The sequence below is a fragment of the Mixophyes fleayi genome, chromosome 9 (genome assembly GCF_038048845.1).
Source record: "Mixophyes fleayi isolate aMixFle1 chromosome 9, aMixFle1.hap1, whole genome shotgun sequence".
NCBI lineage: Eukaryota > Metazoa > Chordata > Amphibia > Anura > Limnodynastidae > Mixophyes > Mixophyes fleayi.
Genome location: NC_134410.1, coordinates 25762383 through 25782585, shown reverse-complemented (window position 1 = coordinate 25782585; position 20203 = coordinate 25762383). Strand labels below are relative to the sequence as shown.

Below are 20203 nucleotides of genomic sequence, written 5' to 3'. Positions count from 1 at the left end.
GGAGGTTGGGGCTGTATCCAAAATTGTAAAATACACTTTTTTGCAACTGCTGAGATAATGAGAAGAAGTTTTTTACTTCCTTTAGTGCATTTTAAAGATTTATCCAGAATCCCCAACACCGTCCACCCAGGAGATAATGGAACAAAATTTACTAAGTCTGTTATAACATATTCCTTAACTTGAATCCAAAAACGTTTTAAATACCAACATTCCCATACACAGTGATATAGTCACGCATCCATTTTATGACATTTTAAACATTTTGTAACGTTGCTAATCCCTGTATTATAGGATCTTTTAGGTGATAAATATCCCCTATAAAAAAGGTCAAAAACATTTCATGATATGTACTCGCAGTTAAAGTGCAATTAGAATAAAGAAACATCTCTTCAATAGTAGAAAGGTGTAATGTGGAAAACGTGTCAACCATGTAGATAATATACCCATTTGTCTTTCAATATCATAATAAGGTATACGTAAAATTTTATAATAATTCGACAGAGCTTTTTTCATAACTTTTGTGTTACCCAGTGCAATATCAAAAGGATTATTCCAATCTACCAAAAAAAGTTTAGGAATTACCGAACTCATGTAATGTTGCATCAGAAGAACAGATAAAGTAGGAATATTAATAAAATCATACTTAGAACAGATCTCAGCAAAGGTTAACACTCGTTTTCGTTCTGTATTAACAACATCTCGTACCATAGAGATATCTTATAAGTTTACTTGCTATGCATTACAAATCTCCTCCGTCTAGGCCGCCAGCAGACTTCTTTGTTGATCCTGATGTTCTCTGGCTCTACGCTGCCTGTTGCATTTTTCTATCTTCCATTGGAACTCTTCTGGCTTGTCCGCCATCTTCTTGCATGAACTCTGCACCGCTACTTCACTGCAACAATTCTTACTGGATCTCGCTGACTGGTCTCCAGAGCTCCTCTGTTGTCTTTCTCCTTCGTCTGACTGGCTCACATTGGCTGTGTATAAGCGTGATGAGCAAGATTGGCTCACCGCAGCACCAAAATTCAAATGGCTGGACGTAAGCCCTGATTGGCTTACCGTTCTGGCCACTGACTGGTTGACGGCGAATCTGTTCATATTTGCTGTCGCCAATTCCGAGGAGCGCTGGAAATCGAGCAGACTTACCTGCACTGGATGGATAGTCCTGTAAGTTGATTCTATTTCTACTAAAGGGGGCTCCAAGTACTCCCTGCTACAAGCTCACATGAACCGGGCCCTCTATCCCCTCGATCTCAGGTGGCTGAATATCACATTGGAGTGTTGGTCCTTGTGTATTAGTACAGCACATTTCACTTTACCTCAATGTTTTGTTTCTGTTTTTCTTTTGTTTACTGCACTTCCTTTTCTTTTCCCTTACCTTCTGGCTAGGCAAGAAGCATTGTTGTAGTTCCAGCTGTAGGATGGGGCCCTACTCACTGTACATCTATATATACACCGATCAGCCACGACATTAAAACCCTTGACAAGTGAAGTGAATAACATTGATTTTCTCGTTACAATGGCACCTGTAAGTGGATGGGATATATTAGGCAGCAAGTGAACAGTCTGTTCTTGAAGTTGATGTGTTGGAAGCAGTAAAAATGGACAAACATAAGGATATGAGCAACTTTGACAAGGGCTAAATTGTGATGGCTAGACGACTGGGTCAGAGCATCTCTTAAGCGTCAGTTCTTGTGAGGTTTTTTCGGTATGCATTGGTTATCAGTAGTACCTACCAAATGTGGCCCAAGGAAGAACAGCCTGGCAACAGCGTCATGGGCGCCCAAGGCTCATTGATGTGCGTGGAGAACAAAGGCTAGCCAGCCTGGTCCTATCCCACAGAAGAGCTACTGTAGCACAGATTGCTGAAAAAGTTAGTGCTGGTTATGACAGAAAGGTGTCAGAACACACAGTGCATCGCAGCTTGCTGTGTAGCCGCAGAATAGTCAGAGTGCCCATGCTGATCCATGTCCACAGCTGAAAGCGCCCTACAATGGACACATGAGTGCCAGACCGAACCATGGAGCAATGGAAGAAGGTGGTCTCGTCTGATGAATCACATTTTCTTTTGCATCATGTGGACGGCCGGGTGCGTGTGTTGTGGAAGAGAGGGCACTAGGGTGCACTATGGAAGGAAGGCAAACCGGCGGAGACAGTGTGTTGGGCAATGTTCTGCTGGGAAATATTGGGTCCTGGCATTCATGTGGATGTTACCTTGACATGTACCATCTACCTAAACATTGTTGCAAACCACGTACACCCCTTCATGACAACGGTATTCCCTGATGGCAGTGGCCTCTTTCAGCAGGATAATGCGCCCGATCACACTGCAAAAGTAGTTCAGAAATGGTTTGAGGAACATGACAAAGAGGTGTTGACTTGGCCTCCAAATTCCACAGATCTCAATCTGATCGAGCATCTGTGGGATGTGCTGGAAAAACAAGTCCGAGCCACGGAGGCCCCTCCTCACACCTTACAGGACTTAAAGGATCTGCTGCTAACGTCTTGGTGCCAGATACCACAGGACACCTTCAGAGGTGTTGTGCAGTCCATGCATCCACGGGTCAGAGCTGTACTCCCGGAACGAGGGGGATCTAAGCAATATTAGGTAGGTGGTGTAATCTCGCTGATCGCTGTAGACCGTGTATGGTGGAGCGATAAATCATGCACAGGGTATCATAGGGTGATGCAGTATATAACAGGGGGATATACTGTGAATGATGGAGGGTACAACATGCACAGTATCTCACAGGGGGATATACACTGTGGACGGGAGGTGAGGAAATACAAAGTATGTGACCAGGCGGCTGATGCACATGGAATGCATTAGACAATTTTTCTAGTAAAGTTTGTACTTGGGGGAGGTATGTCAGACAATTTCAGGAATTTACAGGCTTTTTCTGGTGAAGTATTCACGTTTTTTTTGTTTATTTTTTATTGTGCACAGTGACCTTTTTGTATGTGAACTGTTTTAGCAAATTGCCTGATGTACATCTAGTAATCAGTGGGTCTAAAGCATGGTTGTCCATGCGGCCCAGCATGCCTGTAAATGTGGCCCAGCAGGAGTTTTGGTTGTGGCCAGGGGGGCAGCACTGAAAAAAAAAATCCTGGGAAAAAAAATAAAAATAAAATACTTACCTTGCGGTCACGTCAGCTGGCGCTCCGGCTCCCTCCCTGGTCTCCTCCTCCGTGTGGCGCTCGCAGTGAATGTCGGGGGTGACGTCATCACACCCGACATCCATTGCGTAGCGCAGCACAGAGGAGTCACCCGCGCGAACTATCAGCAGCAGTGAAAGATTATCCAGTATCTTATTGTTGTTACTCTGAATTTGGACTTTCTGCACCATGCAATTATGAACTAGCTGTGTTCTCTGTATGTATCTAATATAAATATTAAGAGATGATTGTATTTTTAATATTTTAAACCATTTTAAATGTGCAGTGCTGAGTAGGGTGAAAATATCACCCACTGTTACCCTCATCGGAGGCTGCTCCGTGAGCCATTTTTCCCACCATCCTATCTTTAAATCTCTGTAGATTTATATTCGTCCTCCTGATGCTACCTATATCGGTGACCATTTCAAACTGGTCAATAAAAAGATTGATTCATGGGTGCAGAAAGAGAGGAAAAAAACGTTTTTGGCATTTAATTCCCCGAACCCCACTAAGGGGCAGATGTAGGTAAGTTAAATTGTAGCTGGTAATGGGACTACTGCTTTAATCATGATTCTGCAACAGGTTTCCTAACTCTTACTAACTTCATTTCCAAGTAAGTTTAATATGTTAACTATGTTTTCTATGGTTTTTTGGATGATCAGCTAGTATTAGTGTTAGTGTATTTTATGTGCGGCCCAAACCAACTCGTCGTCTTCCAATGTGGCCCAGGGAAGTTAAAAGGTTGGACACCCCTGGTCTAAAGCCACATTTGCTCTGTAGAGTTGTAATTTTGCAGTTCATAAACGACTGTGTTTGTGTGTGTGTGTGTGTTTTTTGTTTTTGTTTTTTAAAGGCGTGTTTGGCTAAGGTCATATAATATTTTCTATTAACAAATCATCTCCTGTATGTTCATACGTCTCTCTTTTTGAGGTATATGAGAATAGAGCAATCTATAGCCAATTAGATCATCACAATGCTCATCACAGCACAGATTATATTATAGTGGTATGCAGATTATTGATAGTGGAAGGAGCAGCAACCTCCTATATGAAAACATACATCCAACTTCTTGCATATAGGTGAAGAGTGTACCCAATTATGTTATGTTGTGGGGGTCTGGAAGAAGCTTAAGAGCCCCCTACTGTAAATAATAAGAGGTGGGAAAACATAATATAGAACTCAAGTCAAAAATGCATAAAATCTTGGTCATTTTCCTTGGGCTAATAAACTGATCAGGAGAATGACCTACAAAACATTAAGAAAGTGTTTTCTATAACCGGTACTCTTGTTAGACAGTCTAAACTGATAAGTTATGTGAATATGTAAGTTGGAAACTCCTTTTAAGGATGTTTACTGGCAAATGTATGTACATAAGTTAAACGTGTTATAAAAAAAATGCATCAATCAACTTCTCTAAATTAAGCTGCGTACACACTACAAGTTTTTTCATCCAATTATCGTGCTGATAAATGACCATTTTCTAAGATATTGCATTCGTGTGTACACTATCACAATCATGTTTTATCGTACCAAAGCACATTGTATTGTTTCATTTGGTTCTATAAACTTCCTAAAAATCACTATTAACGATGGAACAATATCAGGCGCACATGGAAGTGTGTACGCACTGACGACCAGCAGTATAGGCAGATCTCTATGGAGTGTGCAGAGTCAGGATCTTTTTAGCCGATGGTTATAACAGACGAGGAGCACAGATCTGAAGGTAAATCGTGTAGGTGTGTACACATAAATCTGTATTCTCATTGGGACTTTCAGTCGTTGATAAAATCGCTACAGAAATGGCATCTGCAGTAATGTTCTGTACTGTGTACCCAGCGTTAGTATTTGTTTCTATCCAATCCATGTGGAATTGATTCTTTCCATTTGTCACGTATTGATAGTATGTCTCGTTAGATCTACTGAGAGAAGTTTTTCACGAATCTGCAGACATAACTAAGAGTATTTTTGTCTCCCGCAGATATTCCACGTTGCCCAATCAGCGGTCAAAGTAAGTGGTATTTTACGTATTCAGGTATTGTACATGTGTATGACATCCCAAAACTCTTGAATATTAGGGAATTGCAGATAAGGTTTATAATGATTGTTATGAGGTATGCTATATCTAACATGATTTCTCTATAGAAACTGGAAATCAAATGTTTGTCTATGTTCATATGGGCTTGTAGGATGTCTAACTTCTAAATCTATTTATATGTGCTTGTCCTTGGTTATCTGGGAGATTTTTTTTAGGATTTGTGTGAAGTATTCCTATTAGATGTATGCCTGGACTGAAAGCCTTATCCAAATAAGACTATGTATCTGGGTTGATAATCTGTGATGTATCTATCATTTTGCTGCCAAATTATATACTTTCTTGTTGGGGAGATTACCTCCCATCCCTCAGTGTAAGCAGTTGTTATAAGCAATATAGTGATGCTCTAGATCAGGCCTGTCCAACCTGCGGCCCTCCAGATGTTTGTGAAACTACAAGTCCCAGCATGCCCTTCTAACTATCAGCAGGTTGTCTACTGGCAAAGCATGCTGGGGCTTGTAGTTTCACAACACCTGGAGGGCCGCAGGTTGGACAGGCCTGCTCTAGATCAGTGTTGGCTAACCTGTGACACTCCAGGTGTTGTGAAACTACAAGCCCCATCATGCTTTGCCAGTATATAGCAGCTTATTGCTGGAAGGGTATGCTGGGACTTGTAGTTTCACAACACCTGGAGTGTCACAGGTTAGCCAACACTGCTCTAGATTTATTGAGGAATATTGTGTATGCTGGCTGGCGATGTGAGGGCAACGGGCGACCCGCCAAACGTTCGACAGTCCCCAGATCATTCTTACTTTATGAAGACCCTTTTCTCTGCTTTATATTCTGTCTCTTATTATCTGCTTTATGAATAATGCTAAACTTGGTCTTAATTTTGGCCCAGAGCAGTATAGTTCTGCATCACATGACCTCCGTCACACAATGCAGCCACCAGCAGTACATGTAAGATCACAGTGTGCACTATCTTTCTATATTTCATATACACACGTATTGTGATGGAAACCTCCGTCCTGTTCCAGCCTTATACCTGGCTCAATAGCTGCTGGAAAATCTGGTCAGAAGTCATCTGGTCTGGCTGGCAGACTTTAGCCTGGGCAGCGATGCTAGGTGGCTGGTCCCAGGGTGGGACTAGCCACCAAGTACTAGAGATTTGGGCCAGTCCCTGCACTAGCCCAAAATGGTCTTAGGCTGTCCGGCCCGGGGGCATATGACCCCCTGAATAAATATATTGGCGTGTGTGGTACCTATCGTCAAGGAAGCACGTCCTCCCAACCTTTCTTAACTACTGGGGTGAGCGCTAGACTTTCCTTTTGGTGGTAATAACAAAAACAGACATAGATCCTCTGCACTCACTATGTACAGACTGGGGTGCAAGAGGGGGTTGCCCACATTGTATAGACAAGAAAACAGGGATACTCTGCACTCTCCAAACACATAATTAATGCTGTACCAAGTACTGTTCTATATTAAAAACAGGGAATGTTAGTTCCACATATTGCAATATATGTTAAGCTAAGCTGACCAACTCACGCCAAAGTCTTCCCATTCTGGTCAGTCCTAACATGATCAAATGCTATGCTATTTATCTGGGCTTAAGGCTTACCTGCACACAGCTTATAAAGGTGGTAATAATTGTAAATCCTGAAATAGACTTAAATTTCGTTAATTTATTTAAAATAATTGGGATGGCTCTCTTAGCATTATGTAGATATAAAAGTACATCACAAAGCTGATATGTTAAATTCTGTATTGTATTACAAATTTGTATTCTTCTCCAGTCTGTTGTCTTATATAAATGCCTTAGAAGATGCTCTACTGCCAGGTTAAATAGAATGAGGGATAATGTTATGGTCTTTTTCCTCTATGAAGAGAAAAATATTCAGTGTATAAGTTATTTAATACATATTACTGATAACTGCTTGGGTTGGTCATACATGGTTCTGGATAACTGCAAGATGCAATTTTGAAGTTTTAAATAATCTAATTGGATGTGACCAGGCAATACGGACAAAAGCCTTACCTGCATCTAAGCCAGTGGTGGGCTACAGGCGGCCCTCCGAGCCGCCACCGGTGGCCTCCAGCTGCTTCCTGCTTTATTGCTTGTTTATCAACTCTGGCATGATGACCTCCAAGAGAACCGGGGGGAGGTGTGTGTGTGTTCGAAGACGGGGTTCGAAGAATTGTAATTTGGCCCCACCCCTAAACTGCCATCACAATTTCTAGCCTATTACAAAAAGGGGGCGGGCCATGATGATGCGTGAATTGCGTCCTAAGCCCCGTCCCTCCCACTTAACTAATGAGATGGCCGGGAACCAGAAGAGTGCCCTGCTCTCCCGGGAGTCTCCCGGACATTCTGGGAGTGTAGACAACTATACTTTATTGTCCGTTTGTTTTGTTGTTTTGTTTGTTTTTATAGCTTGTAACACTTGTTTAACATACCTGCTGATATGTTATTACATATAGGTGTCTCTATTTGATTAAATGTATTGTTTTAACTTATTACTGAGATTAAGGGTACTGGGCAGCCCCTTAAGTGTCACATGACTGATCTGGGCTGACTATAATGTTATTTTCTTTAAGTATGTATGTCAGACGTCTGCTATCACGTGGCATATATTGTGTACGGAGTATCTGCCTTTGATAAAACCTGTTTGATTTGGTTGCAGCAACATGAGGGAATATTTTGGTGTCTGGTAACAATGATTTTAGTTAGAATTTTTATATATTAGTTCTGTAAAGGAATTGGTTGATAAAACTGCACCAATTCTGGGTCTTTTGGAGGATTGGGTCATACTATATTTATGTCTAAATTAAAATCTTTTGCTGCATGTTGGCTGTGAGGAAAGAGTTAAATATTGTTATATATAAGGGGTGAGGTGGAGCGAGCGGTTTATAGTACTCTGTGCTCAGGACATCTGGACCTGGAGTATTATGTAGTGAGGCTGTGTTGTTGCCTAATTCCCAATGCACTTACTGAGGCTGTAAGGGTCTCTCATTCTTCCTTTGTAAGTTTCTTTTAAGGGTCTATGTGGCTTCGTTATACAATCTAAGGGGTTTGTTTAAGAACAAGCAGCGTTAACAATGAGTTTTATTTCATTTTTTACCGCTGCAGTGTAAAACCTTGTCGCAATTTATCATTGAAATTTTACTTCAGCGATACTGGCCTGATGTGGTGTTACGCTTAATTTATCACTGCGCCGGTCCAGTCTGCTGGGGTCTGTGCATTTGTGTCTCAATTAGGCAATTTCTGCATGTGCAGTGGAACCGAAGCTGAAACTTGTTAAAAATAGATTTTAAATATTAAAATGTTAAAACTGTTCTTCATGGAAAAAATGCTTAACTTTTTTCATACAAAACACTTTTTAATCAATTTACCTCCTATTCTTGCCATCCTGAGGAGGTCTCTCTAAAACATTTTTTGAAGATTATCTTGAGCAGGTTCATATAGTTGTTGACAATCGCTTAAGAATTCCTCAGAGAGTTTTTGGGGGATCTAAAATAGTTTGTATTAACTTTAATTGAAATACTGGGTTTAGGTGTATTTGTCTACACAAATTAGCAAATAACTTTCCAGATTTGTTGCCCCATAGAAAATATTTGTTCCTTTGATAATCTAGAGTCACTGTACCATATTCTGTACATAGTGTATCATATGTGTTTTTTGTTTGTTTGTTTGTTTTTTGTTTCTTGATATGGAGTAACAAGATTTATTTACTGCTAGGTTTGAAGTGTGTGTGTGATATATTTTTTTATTTTTTTGAAAACAAACTGGTCTTCCATTGTAAATTGCCCTCAATGTAACCGGGTATTGCAAGTCAAATGTTAGTTCATTGACATAAAGTTCTTTAAAAATTAGAGGGAAACCCTTTGCTTCATCTCAGTATGAGCAGAGTAGTCTTGAAACTACAAGATCTAATCTCTTTCATAACATAGGTTGGAATGTCTGAGATAAGCCAGTTATGTTATCAGTGAAACTAATAGCTGGTCTTTGCTGGATGTCTTTCTTTTCAGGGCCTCGGCGGTGAATTCTTACATGTATAATTGGTTCTGTTTGAATTGAGTATGGCCCAGTTCTTTATTAAGTCTTCCACTGCTGAGAGTCTTTGGCACACTTCTGTGCTACTTTTGGCTACAGTGTATAATTTTGATATGGCTGAGTCAATGGGTTCCTATACCCCCCAATGACTTCATCAAGCGAGGGTGATCTGATCATCCCAATATTTCTTGTTTGATTGCTTGTATGCTTGATGCCCGGCTGCGTATCTATAGGACGTTCAGCTGTAGGGGACGGTGGATTTTCAGTTTGTTCTTGAAGGGTTTGTGATTTACTTTTGGGACCACTGTCCTGGCTGTTTAAGTTTTGTTGTTTGTTTAGGAAAAGTTCCACAGATAGTAAAGAATATTTATTATAATGCTGGGAATGGAGAGAACATGTTTATAGAGCATTTAATGTTTATTATGTAGATATTATGAAATTGTGCAGATACATGTTTCAGAGATAGAGCTTTGCTGCCCTCATGTGGTGATTTAAGAAATAACAGCCTGACATAGCCCCCACCAGTGACCTGATCCTTTCTCTCTGTATGGACTCGGGAACATGAACCAGCATCTGAGGAAACTTACAGGAATGGAAGATTCTTACTTGCTTATTTCTGGTGTTCTCCGGCAGGTAATCCTAATTCTTTCATAGTGGAGGTATACAGTTTGGGGAGAGAATTCAAAGTTATTCCGATCTGACATTCTAATGTCAGGGGCTCCTAATAACTATTTGTTCAGCCTGCTCCCCATGCCGGCAGACCACTTCTATTGTGATTCTGGCCATAATGCAGCGTTCCTCTAGCCCCGGCTCACTCCAGGGACCCTCTCTGCAGGTCACCTGTGCAGCTCCATATCTGCAGCTTTAGGGATGTAGGCATTGATGCTGTAACTTGGCTCTGACCCACATTGTATGCGGCAATCTGCTGTCACCTCCCATTAAGTCTGTGTCACGGAATGTAGGTGAAAAGTCGACTGTTAAAATGTTGACACGGTTATAAAGTCTTTAGAATGTGTACACGTTCATAATGTCGACATGTAAAATATAGATGTGGTTGTAAACTTGTCATTCAAGTTAATGACTAGATATAAAACGGCAACACTACTGAAAGCACTAGCATCTTCCCATGCCCCTGGGTTGGTGGAATAATTGTTTTAAATAAAAAAAATAAAAAAAATCCTAGTGCACTACAGATCCCAGCATGTTCAGGCTGTCATTAAGTGTTTGAGCATGCTGGCGCTTGTAGTACCAGAAGCACCTGTATACCCATTGCTGCCAAAACATTGTTAGATCGACCTAGATCCAAGCATGGTATCCTCTTCATCTGTAATGAATCCAGGGATCCTTTGTTTGGCAAAATCTAAAACCCTGATACACGACGCAGTACTAGCTCCTGGGAGCTCTGTTGTAAAATGAGCTCTTGGCGGCAATAGTCATACTTATAACAAAGGGATGTCCCCCGGCTTGAACTCAGGGATTGATGTGATGCTGCTCAGAAGGTTTTTGAGAACACAGGAAGGGCTCTGACTGACTGGGAAGGTTTGAAAAAGATAGAGTAGTCTGGGGAGGACATTCACCATGACCGCTGACACTTCACCAATGCAAGAAATATGTTGGGAAGTCCAGGAGCGAAGATATTTTTTAAGTGTGGGAGATTTGCAGTGAACAATTGACTGTATTATTGGGTGAGATGGATCCATAGATATTTAACTTTTTGTGGTTGCCAGCGAAATTGGACGTTAGATTTCAGTACATGCAAGAGATGCTGGGGGATGTTGAGGGGAGTGTTTTTGTCTTATCGGTGTTAACATTGAAGTTCGAGAGTTGTCCATATTCGTTAATTGTGTTTAGTACCCTGGGAGCAGTGATGTGAGGATTGGTTAATGTGAGGAGTGTGTCATCAGCATAGAGGGCTAATTTGTGATCATGGGAGCTGATTTTGATACCTGTGACATCTGGGTTATTCAGAAGGCTAAGCTGCCAAGGGTTCCGTTCTTGGGGCAAAGAAAAGGGAAGACAAAGGGCACCACTGTCTGGAGAACAGGAGATGAAGAGCAGCCATTAGTAAGGATCGACTCCATAGGGTTGTAGTAAAGTGCCGAGAGACCTAAAGGAAGGGTCCAGAGAAATCCATTTCCCATAGTGTATGACCGTTATCAACAAGTAAAGGAGACCTGTAAAATGCAAATCAATGTCCAATCTGGAGTATTGCTGCAGTCACTGCGAAGTTCTGCTGGTTCTCTAAGAGGAAAGGAGAGAAACAGGGAGAGGTAGATGTGCAACAAATGAATGAGCGGAAACCGGATCAGTCACATTATACCAGACTGGTCCCAGGATTAGATTATGCTTTGGACCATTCGGGAGAAGGAGGATTCTCGGAGGAGGAGGTTGTCACTGAAGCAGGGGGACTTAGTGGCATTCCAATAACTTTTAGCTGTGGCCCACATTTGCAGGTTGTGGCGTGAGTAAGGGATTAGTAGACAATCGTGGTCTGATGCTAGAAGTTGTTCTTCCACTGTAAAATAGTGGACGTGTACTACTACATCTCTCGGGGGTGGGTCAGATGGTGGGCGTGAGATCTTGTATCACACCTCACATTTCAGATTGAATCGTGGTTTGAATCCATTTTATGAGTTTGGGAGTGGAGCATATAACTCCTGGGGTGGTTGGTTCATCAGTGTCAGAGCGCAAGAGAAGTTGTGCGTTTCGGTTTCTCACTTGCCGCACATGACAGGTGTTTCGGAAGGTGCAGATATTTTGGCTTAATGTGACATAGGTGCACCAATAAATGCTGAAGCGTGTGGTGTTGAGAAACAGAGAAAGTCGTAGTATACAAGTTGATACACTCTACCTAGTAAGTTGTAGGAGAGTAGAGTGTGCGTCTGGGTCTGGGCTTAGAGAAGATCTAAGGGAGATCAGTCATTGCTCCGCCGGAAGGACTACCCGGGTCTACAGGGGAAAGAAGAACAAAGAAGTGCCAGCATCGGCCTGGGAAGAGTATGTCATGGGCAGGCAAATCTTGGTTTACACTGATATCCGAAGGTTCTACAGAACACAGAGGTGTTTTGAAAACCGTGAAGAGCTGCAGTTTCCGAAGTGGTCACACGAGGGCAGCAGTGTCAGTTGCCTGTATAGTGTGGCAGGGTTGGTGATTTTCAATGCCAACTGGGAGAGAAAGGTGAGTATGTACCAATTTCAGTACTCTTTGTCCACAGGTAGAGAGCTGATTTACTAACTGCTGAGATCCAGCAGAGAGGAGGAAAGAAAACAGGTGCTCTAATCTTTACTATCAGACTTCTGTATTTAAAGGCTACTAATATAACACATGTTACATCCAACCAGTCAGATGTTACCTTACATTGTCTGGCTGCTAATAGCGGATATAATTAGTTGCTATGGGTTACAGTACAGCTTTTTGCACCATGTAATTATATGGGCTTATTATAATCAATAATTTATTATCGGGGATTTTGCTAAAAGAATCCAGTAAAGATTTGTATGATTATAACTAGTAGAAGTGTAAAGATAATATTTATAATGAGGTGAGACAAAATATTACAAAACTTGTAGCAAATAAAGGAGTGTATTAAAACAAAACCTGTTCTAGCAGAGACTCAAGTTTTGTATCCCACAATGCTGGATAAGTTATATTGCATACTGTGGTTGTTTTTGCGCAGTTCAGAAAACCTTCTCGTCACCCAGTAACTGTGAAATGTTGACTTAGGTGAAAGTGTTATGTACCGTGATCCCTCATATCAAAATCAAATTATTAGGCTGACGTTTCTAAAGGATTTTTATTTATTTTTAAGCTGGTAACCTCGCAGATGTAGCTGAATATTTCTACCTTCAAGTTATCTTGTGAAATAAAACAGTATCTAGGGCCCAATGTGGTTTGAGTCACAAACAGAACAGGCATCTGATTATAAATAAGTAAACTAGCTGTATATTGTTCATATATCTTTGTTATCTTGGTTCACACAATAAATGACTGTTGGGGCCAATATTGAATTAGTGTGTACGCTCCCACGATCATGTTGTATCGCACCTAAGCACATCGTGTAAGTGTGTATGTATGTCCACACGACCAGCGATGCAGGCAGATCTCTATGGAGTGTGCAGAGTCCGCCTCTCCTCAGCAGAGGGTTATGAGCGATGAAGAGCACAGATCTGAAGGTAAATTGTGTGTACACATGAATTGCATACTTGCCTACCTTTGACAAGTTGTATCCGGGAGAGGGGCGTGTCTAGAGGGAGGGGCGGGGCACGATGAATCACGTCATTTTGACCCCGCCCCCACGTCAAATATGCCGTTATGTCGCGGGGGGTGGGGCCAAAATGATGCGATTCACAGCGAACTGTGGGATATGCTGGAAAGACAAGTCCAAGTCGTAGAGACTCCACCTCACAACTTACAGGACTTAAAGGATCTTCTGTTAAACGTATTGATGCCAGATACCACAGGACACGTTCCGAGGTTTTGTTGCGTCCATATCTCTAAGGGTCAGAGCTGTTTGGGTGCCTGTGAGATGGTAATGAGTTGTACAACCCTTTTATAGCCTTTGTTCACTACCACTTCTAGTTCTATACTTATTATAACGTTTCTCTAGGACATGATGCATATTTACTAATTCCATCGAACTGAATATGAATTAACGCACAGATACATATGAAACATGAATAGGTTTTAATAAATACTTTGGAAAGTTGCTTGATCCGTCACTCCTTGATAAGGTTGGTATCTGTGCTTGGCATATGGCATGTGCCCAAGTTTACCGATTACAGATGTATACATAAGTTTCCTCAAATATGAATTCTGAAAAGTATTGCTCTGATGTGTGTTGGATCCTATCTAAAGCATAATATACTTGCAGATACCCCCCTGCCCAAACTGTTCCTTCTGGTCATAGGAATCTGTCTTTCAGCACGTAGAGTAGGGTGCTATAATTTCTAGTCAGGCATCATAAAAATGTAGTATAGCATGTGTGGTGAAAATGCAATTCGTATAATCTGCTATCAAACATTGTAACTGACTTGTAAAAGACTGAAGTGCCGGCTGCAAACTGTTTGTTTATTAAACAGCCACTAAAACCTTAACAAATATGTACAAAAGTTTCAGGAATGTGTTCAAGTTGCAAATTGTTTTACATAACTTATCCCAAGGCAGAACCCATTTTATGCAGACTTGCAATGAAAGTGTGATGAATGCACTCTGTAAAGGTAACTTTTGAAGCTGCAAAACGAAACAAAATTCAGGCCCAGAGTACAAATGCCATTTTGTAGAGTCACGTGCCTGTATTTGTACCTGTCTATACAGGAAATGCGTTCTATTGTGCCTAGATGATGGCAATTACTTTACGTAAAAATGTTTGCTCCCTCTTATGAAGAGCTAATTGCAGGCTAGGGATATGTGCCTACTAGTGTACCAACATGCAAAAACTAGGGATCTCGTTATTGACAGGATATTTAAAGCATACATCTGATAATGATTTGTAGGATAGCCAAGAAAAATAACTCCTTTTCAAAAGCTTTCTGGTTGGCAAACAGTCAGTCTGCTACACAGTCTCACAGCTTTCTGTTTGTCATGTGATGGCAGAGGGAGGAGAAGGAGGATGTCGCAGTGCAGACAGAGCTCAGAGGGGCGTTCCAAAGCCTCTGCGTCATGTGACTGTGGTTGCCGTGGTAGTCCAGATTAAAAAATCATAACCGCCTGAAAAAAAGGAAATGGTAAATACCAACAATGTTCGTATAGCCTACCACAGTGATTTATGGTAAAAATCACACAGGCTGTATTTAAAAAATGTAATATAAAAAATAAATATACCATGGGGTGCTACAGAAATCTACTAATATCTTAGATTGTTTTACTCGCTCCTTTATTGGCTCTAAAGGGATATTATTATTTGAACAGTGTGACTCTCATTTAGATATGCATCTCTAATACTGTATTGTTATTTGTTTCTTTTGTAGCAATATATTGTATGTGCTTTGATATATTAATACATTGTGTACGTTTTTAGACTATACATAGGTTCTATGTTTAATGTTGGTGTAACTCTCAGCGCTTCTTATACTTGTTTCCCTCTCATTACTCCACTTACTTTTCATATGTAAATGTAATATGTAAGGAAACTGAAAATAAAAAGAACAATAACATTCTATTATACTGCATGCAATAAACCCTAAATTATGTAGCCACAATTGTCACCACTAATGGTAATACCCGCTAAGCTCCCCATCGGTAGCAGTACGCAGTAGCACACCACTACTTACACATCTGCTGCCGCCTCCTTCTCTGTTTACATTGCCGACATGTGTTGTTTCTTGATCGTCGCTGGCAATAGTGGTTCCCTTGCACCATCCGTTATCTCTATCCGATAAGGCGGTCACACTCTGTCACTTAATAGAGGTATGATTGGACCTTAGCCGTCTGCGAGACGAAGACTGAGGTATAATTCTTAGTAGTTCTCGCAAGGCGCCTGATTCCTTGACATTCCAACAGATTGACTTACATTCTCCTTAGAACATACCTCACTCCACGCAGACTGGGCCAAATTTAGTCCTGATCGAACTACCAAATATCCAGATCGTCCCGCCTCATGTTGTAATTTCTGGTCTCTCATATGCCAATGTCCTAACATTAAACGATTTAGGACAGGAATTATTCGCTGCAGCAAAAAAAACTGTGGTAAAAAAACAATTATATTCATCTAACATTTACCTCTTTGGCCTTCAAGTAGAACATACATTGAATAATCTAATACATCAATGTTCAGTAAATGTTTTTATGCTAGCCAAGGTCTGCATAGCTAGACAATACAAGGCTTCCACAACTCTGTGAACGTGGTTGGATTAACTTAGTAAATGACACATTTGGAGCGATTCTTATATACCAACAGGAAATGTCCTTTTAAAATACGAAAACATTTGGGATCGTTGTCTAAACTCTCCTTATGCCTTACTCTCCATGTTGAGATCTTCTAACAACATTTATTTAAATAGCGCCAACATATTCCGTAGCGCTATACAATTGGGGACAAACACATTAAACTAACAAACAAACTGGGTAAAACAGACAGAGGTGAGAAGGCCCTGCTCGCAAGCTTACAATCTATGGATGATGATGTATTTTATGTGTGTTGTTTTCTTTATAATCTGTTGTCTATATTATATTAATATTGTGTTCTATAGTCTTTTTCCTTTTATTCTGTAAGAAATATGAATGTAGACGCTCTCATTTTACCTCACAATACCTTTTTTATAATCAATATTATATTATATTATCTACAACTTTATTATGTATAATATGTGATGTTTGTTCTGATTTTCTCTGTTTTTGTTGAGGGGGGGAAATAAAAACACTGTGAGAAAGAGGTTTGCTCAGGATTCATGTGAGACAAGCGCCTGGGAATCTCGGCCTGTACTGTGGATCCTCTGCCTCTAGGGGGCAGTGTGGTTTATTATAAAGGCAACAGTAATGCAGACCTGCACCAAACACAGGCTTTTAGATTTTAGAATGACTAAGACTAGGTACACACTGGAGAATCTCCCGACCGATGTGTTCTCTATAACGATTGCACCGACGACTGAAGGTCGGATCGCTCAGGCGATTCATGCATACACACTATACACATTTTAAACGATTTTTGGAAAATCAACCGTCCGGCCAGTGACTTTTGACAGCCATATTGTCATCTTAAACGATTTTGCTTTCGTACACACTGATTGGACATAAGGGGTCCCTGCAGCGATGATAAAGACATTTAAATAAAGGGCTGAATGTCACCTGCAACAAACTCCCACAAACTCAGATTTGGGTGTTTAATTATGGAAGTAGACATGCAAAACTCATCTTTAGTATTTCACATCTATTTACCTTTCTTCTAGACTGGGCGGACAAAGGTGCATAATTATACAAGCAGAAATTTGCTATAGACACATATATATATAGTACACAGCTAACATTGCTTTTCTGTTAAAAACACATAATTGCCATTTTACAGACGTGCGGACACAGCACCACGTGGGAGAGGTGAAGGCATCAGGAATTTACATCCACACCCCGAAAGGAGTCGCGATTTGAGGAACTATCGGCTGTTGGTCGTGTAATCGGTCGTGAATTCATACACACTACATGATCGGAATGTGATCGAACCAGATTATCAAACAGTACGACCAACCAAATGAAACAACAATCGGCACTCTGGAACGTCTGTCGCTCATCGTGTAAGAATACACATTAAAGTGATATCTGACTGAATGGTCGTATGACAGCTGATTGGCCGGAAGATTGGCGGAAAAACCTCCAGTGTGTACCTAGCCTTAAGCTGGGTACACACTACAGAAATTTCGACCAACTTTTTATCCCGAGCGATTTTACATGCAATCGATGTTCCGATCGCTCGGTCCATGGACTGCATACACACTAGCCTTGTTTAGGACGATAAAGGGAAGAGCAGACAACCCGTTGGCGATTTTTTACAGCCATGTTGTGAGCAATGACTGTAATTTCGTACTCACTGTTGTGGATCGGTCGGCAGTTTATACACACTACACAGCGGAAACGAGATTGGAACGAAAATATTAAACAGTACGATCAACCCAATGAGGCGATAATCGTCCATTTGGGCAGACTTTCAACCATCTTGTCACTGCATACACTGACCCGACTTTTGAACGAGCAGTCGTATGTCGGCTGATTTAGCCGATTATTGGTTGAAAACTGTGTAGTGTGTACCTAGCTTTAGGCTGGGTACACACTACATACAATTTCTCCTGATGCGATATCGTTAATGATTTTACCAACAACTGGGGGAAAAAAAGTCCTGATCAGCAGCTGATTTCATGTGTACACACTATACACAATTTTACAAGATTTACCTTCAGATTTGTGCTCTCTATCGGTCATAACCATTGGCTGACAATATGGTGACTCTGCACACTCTATGGAGATCTGCCTACACTGCACTGGTCGTGAGTGTATTTCACACTGCAGAATTTGATCGTTCCACCGTTTATACAGATTTTTAGTCCGTTTATTAAAATCAAATGAAATAATACGATGTGCTTTGGCACAATAAAATATGATCGTGGGAGTGTATACATTAAAGCTATATCGGATCTAACAGTCATTTATTGTGTGATTGGCATGATAATCGGGTGAAAAACCTGTAGTGTGTACCCAACTTTAGACCTCAATTTTGAGGGTTAGGCGTCATCTGCTTAATTTTGACAGGAGACCCAGACGTTCACACACAGAAGTAATTGTTTCTAAAACAGCCAATTTCTTTTTAACTACTGGTATCCGTCTGATAACTTCAATCATTAGTAAATGGAAATTTATCAGGGCAGATAATCCATTGAAGTAAGGTGAGCACCTCGTCTGAGATGGTTCAATCCTTGGTGAGACAGAGACTAGGGAGGAGCCTGATTCATTAAGGAACTTAAATTAAGAAGTTTCTTATTTCAGTCTCCTGGACAAAACCATGTTACAATGCAAGGGGTGCAAATTAGTATTCAGTTTTGCACATAAGTTAAATACTGACTGTTTTTTCATGTAGCACACAAATATCAACTTTAAATTTCAGTGTACAAATAAGCTATCAAGTATTTGTGTGTTACATGAAAAAACAGTCAGTATTTAACTTATGTGCAAAACAGAATACTAATTTGCACCCCTTGCATTGTAACATGGTTTTGTCCAGGAGACTGAAATAAGAAACTTCTTAATTTAAGATCCTTAATGAATCAGGCCCTAAATTGTATCCTCCCTCCTACCTTCTGATACTCCTCACCCATCTGTAGCTGCGATCTGGAATAATTTGACTGCAGGAAGCAGAACAGGGTGACAGGAGTCACCTGATGTTCCCGTGATGACTGTCTGAGCTGTGCAGTCACTGGCGCTGTGAGAGGAAGAACATTTCCCATCTCGTGCTACTGCTCCACTCACCGTGTCCAGCTGTAATATAATGATTACAGGAGGGAGCGAGTGTGATTCGTGTCATCATATACTTATTACACTCCATTATTAGTCTGGTAAATAGAGCTTCTGATTGGGGGAGGGGGGCATTACAAGCCTCAGGAGACAAAAGGGATCGCACTCCTTCAACTTTACAAAAACTTTGTTCATATTTGATCTTTATTACTGTTTTGTGGCCAAACAACTGCATGTTTGGATTGTAACGTGTAGTTCGCTTAAATTTGTTTTTGTGCCATATCTAAACTAGTCAAACGTCTTGTGCCCTCTTGCATAATGTTACACCCCCGGGGGCATTTTGTTTAGAAAAGTCTGTATTGTGTATTACTGCTAAGTTGGCAAACTGCAGCCAACCATTAATCTAATTCATTCCTCGCCCCTAAGCACCGTTCACTCTCATATTCTGTACAGAAAGCCACAAAAGTCTCAGCAAAAGCAAAATAAAACAAGCCCTGGGGTTTCTGTCACAAATATACAAACACACCATGTTAATTGGAGGCAGCCACAGACAATAGACCAAACAGGGAGGTACAGAGGTGTCACTATTGCACAATGAGGATGACATATCTGTTTGTCAGGAGGACAATGAGACGAGGGGACTGCCAAATCTTCTGATCCGATCTCATCTGTGTCTAATTCTATCTTTATAAGGAAACCTGCTGTGTCCTTGATGCAATTAACTCAATTGTTTTAGAGACTGACAATAAACCAGTAAATCACTTATTAATAAAGCTGGGTACACACTACAGAATTTTCCAATCCATGAGTTATCTACAACAATTGTACCTGAAGTTCCCATCAGTGGATGGGGTCATGCGTACACACTATACACGTTTTAAATGATTTTTGCACAATTTAGCGTCCGGGCTGTGTGCTTTTTTTTTTTTTTTTTCCGTCTGTCATAACCTCGTCTCTAAAGATTGCGACTCCGTACACACTGAAGCGATATATGGCCTCCCGGCAGCAATATGCTAAATAAATTTAAATA

At 40.8% G+C, this 20203-nt stretch overlaps 1 protein-coding gene across 5 annotated transcripts in view; it reads left to right on the top strand.

Moving 5' to 3' along the window:
- The window catches only part of LOC142102296 (G-protein coupled receptor 4-like), a 51022-nt gene that overhangs the window by 8176 nt on the left and 22643 nt on the right, over positions 1 to 20203 (top strand). For 4 of the 5 annotated variants that reach the window (XM_075187077.1, XM_075187078.1, XM_075187081.1 and 1 more), the window contains one exon: positions 5135 to 5164. The exons of the other annotated variant lie outside the window; for it this stretch is intronic. In XM_075187077.1, coding sequence (XP_075043178.1) covers positions 5135 to 5164 — 30 coding nt within the window. The remainder of the gene's footprint in view (positions 1 to 5134; positions 5165 to 20203) is intronic. 5 annotated transcript variants of the gene reach the window in all.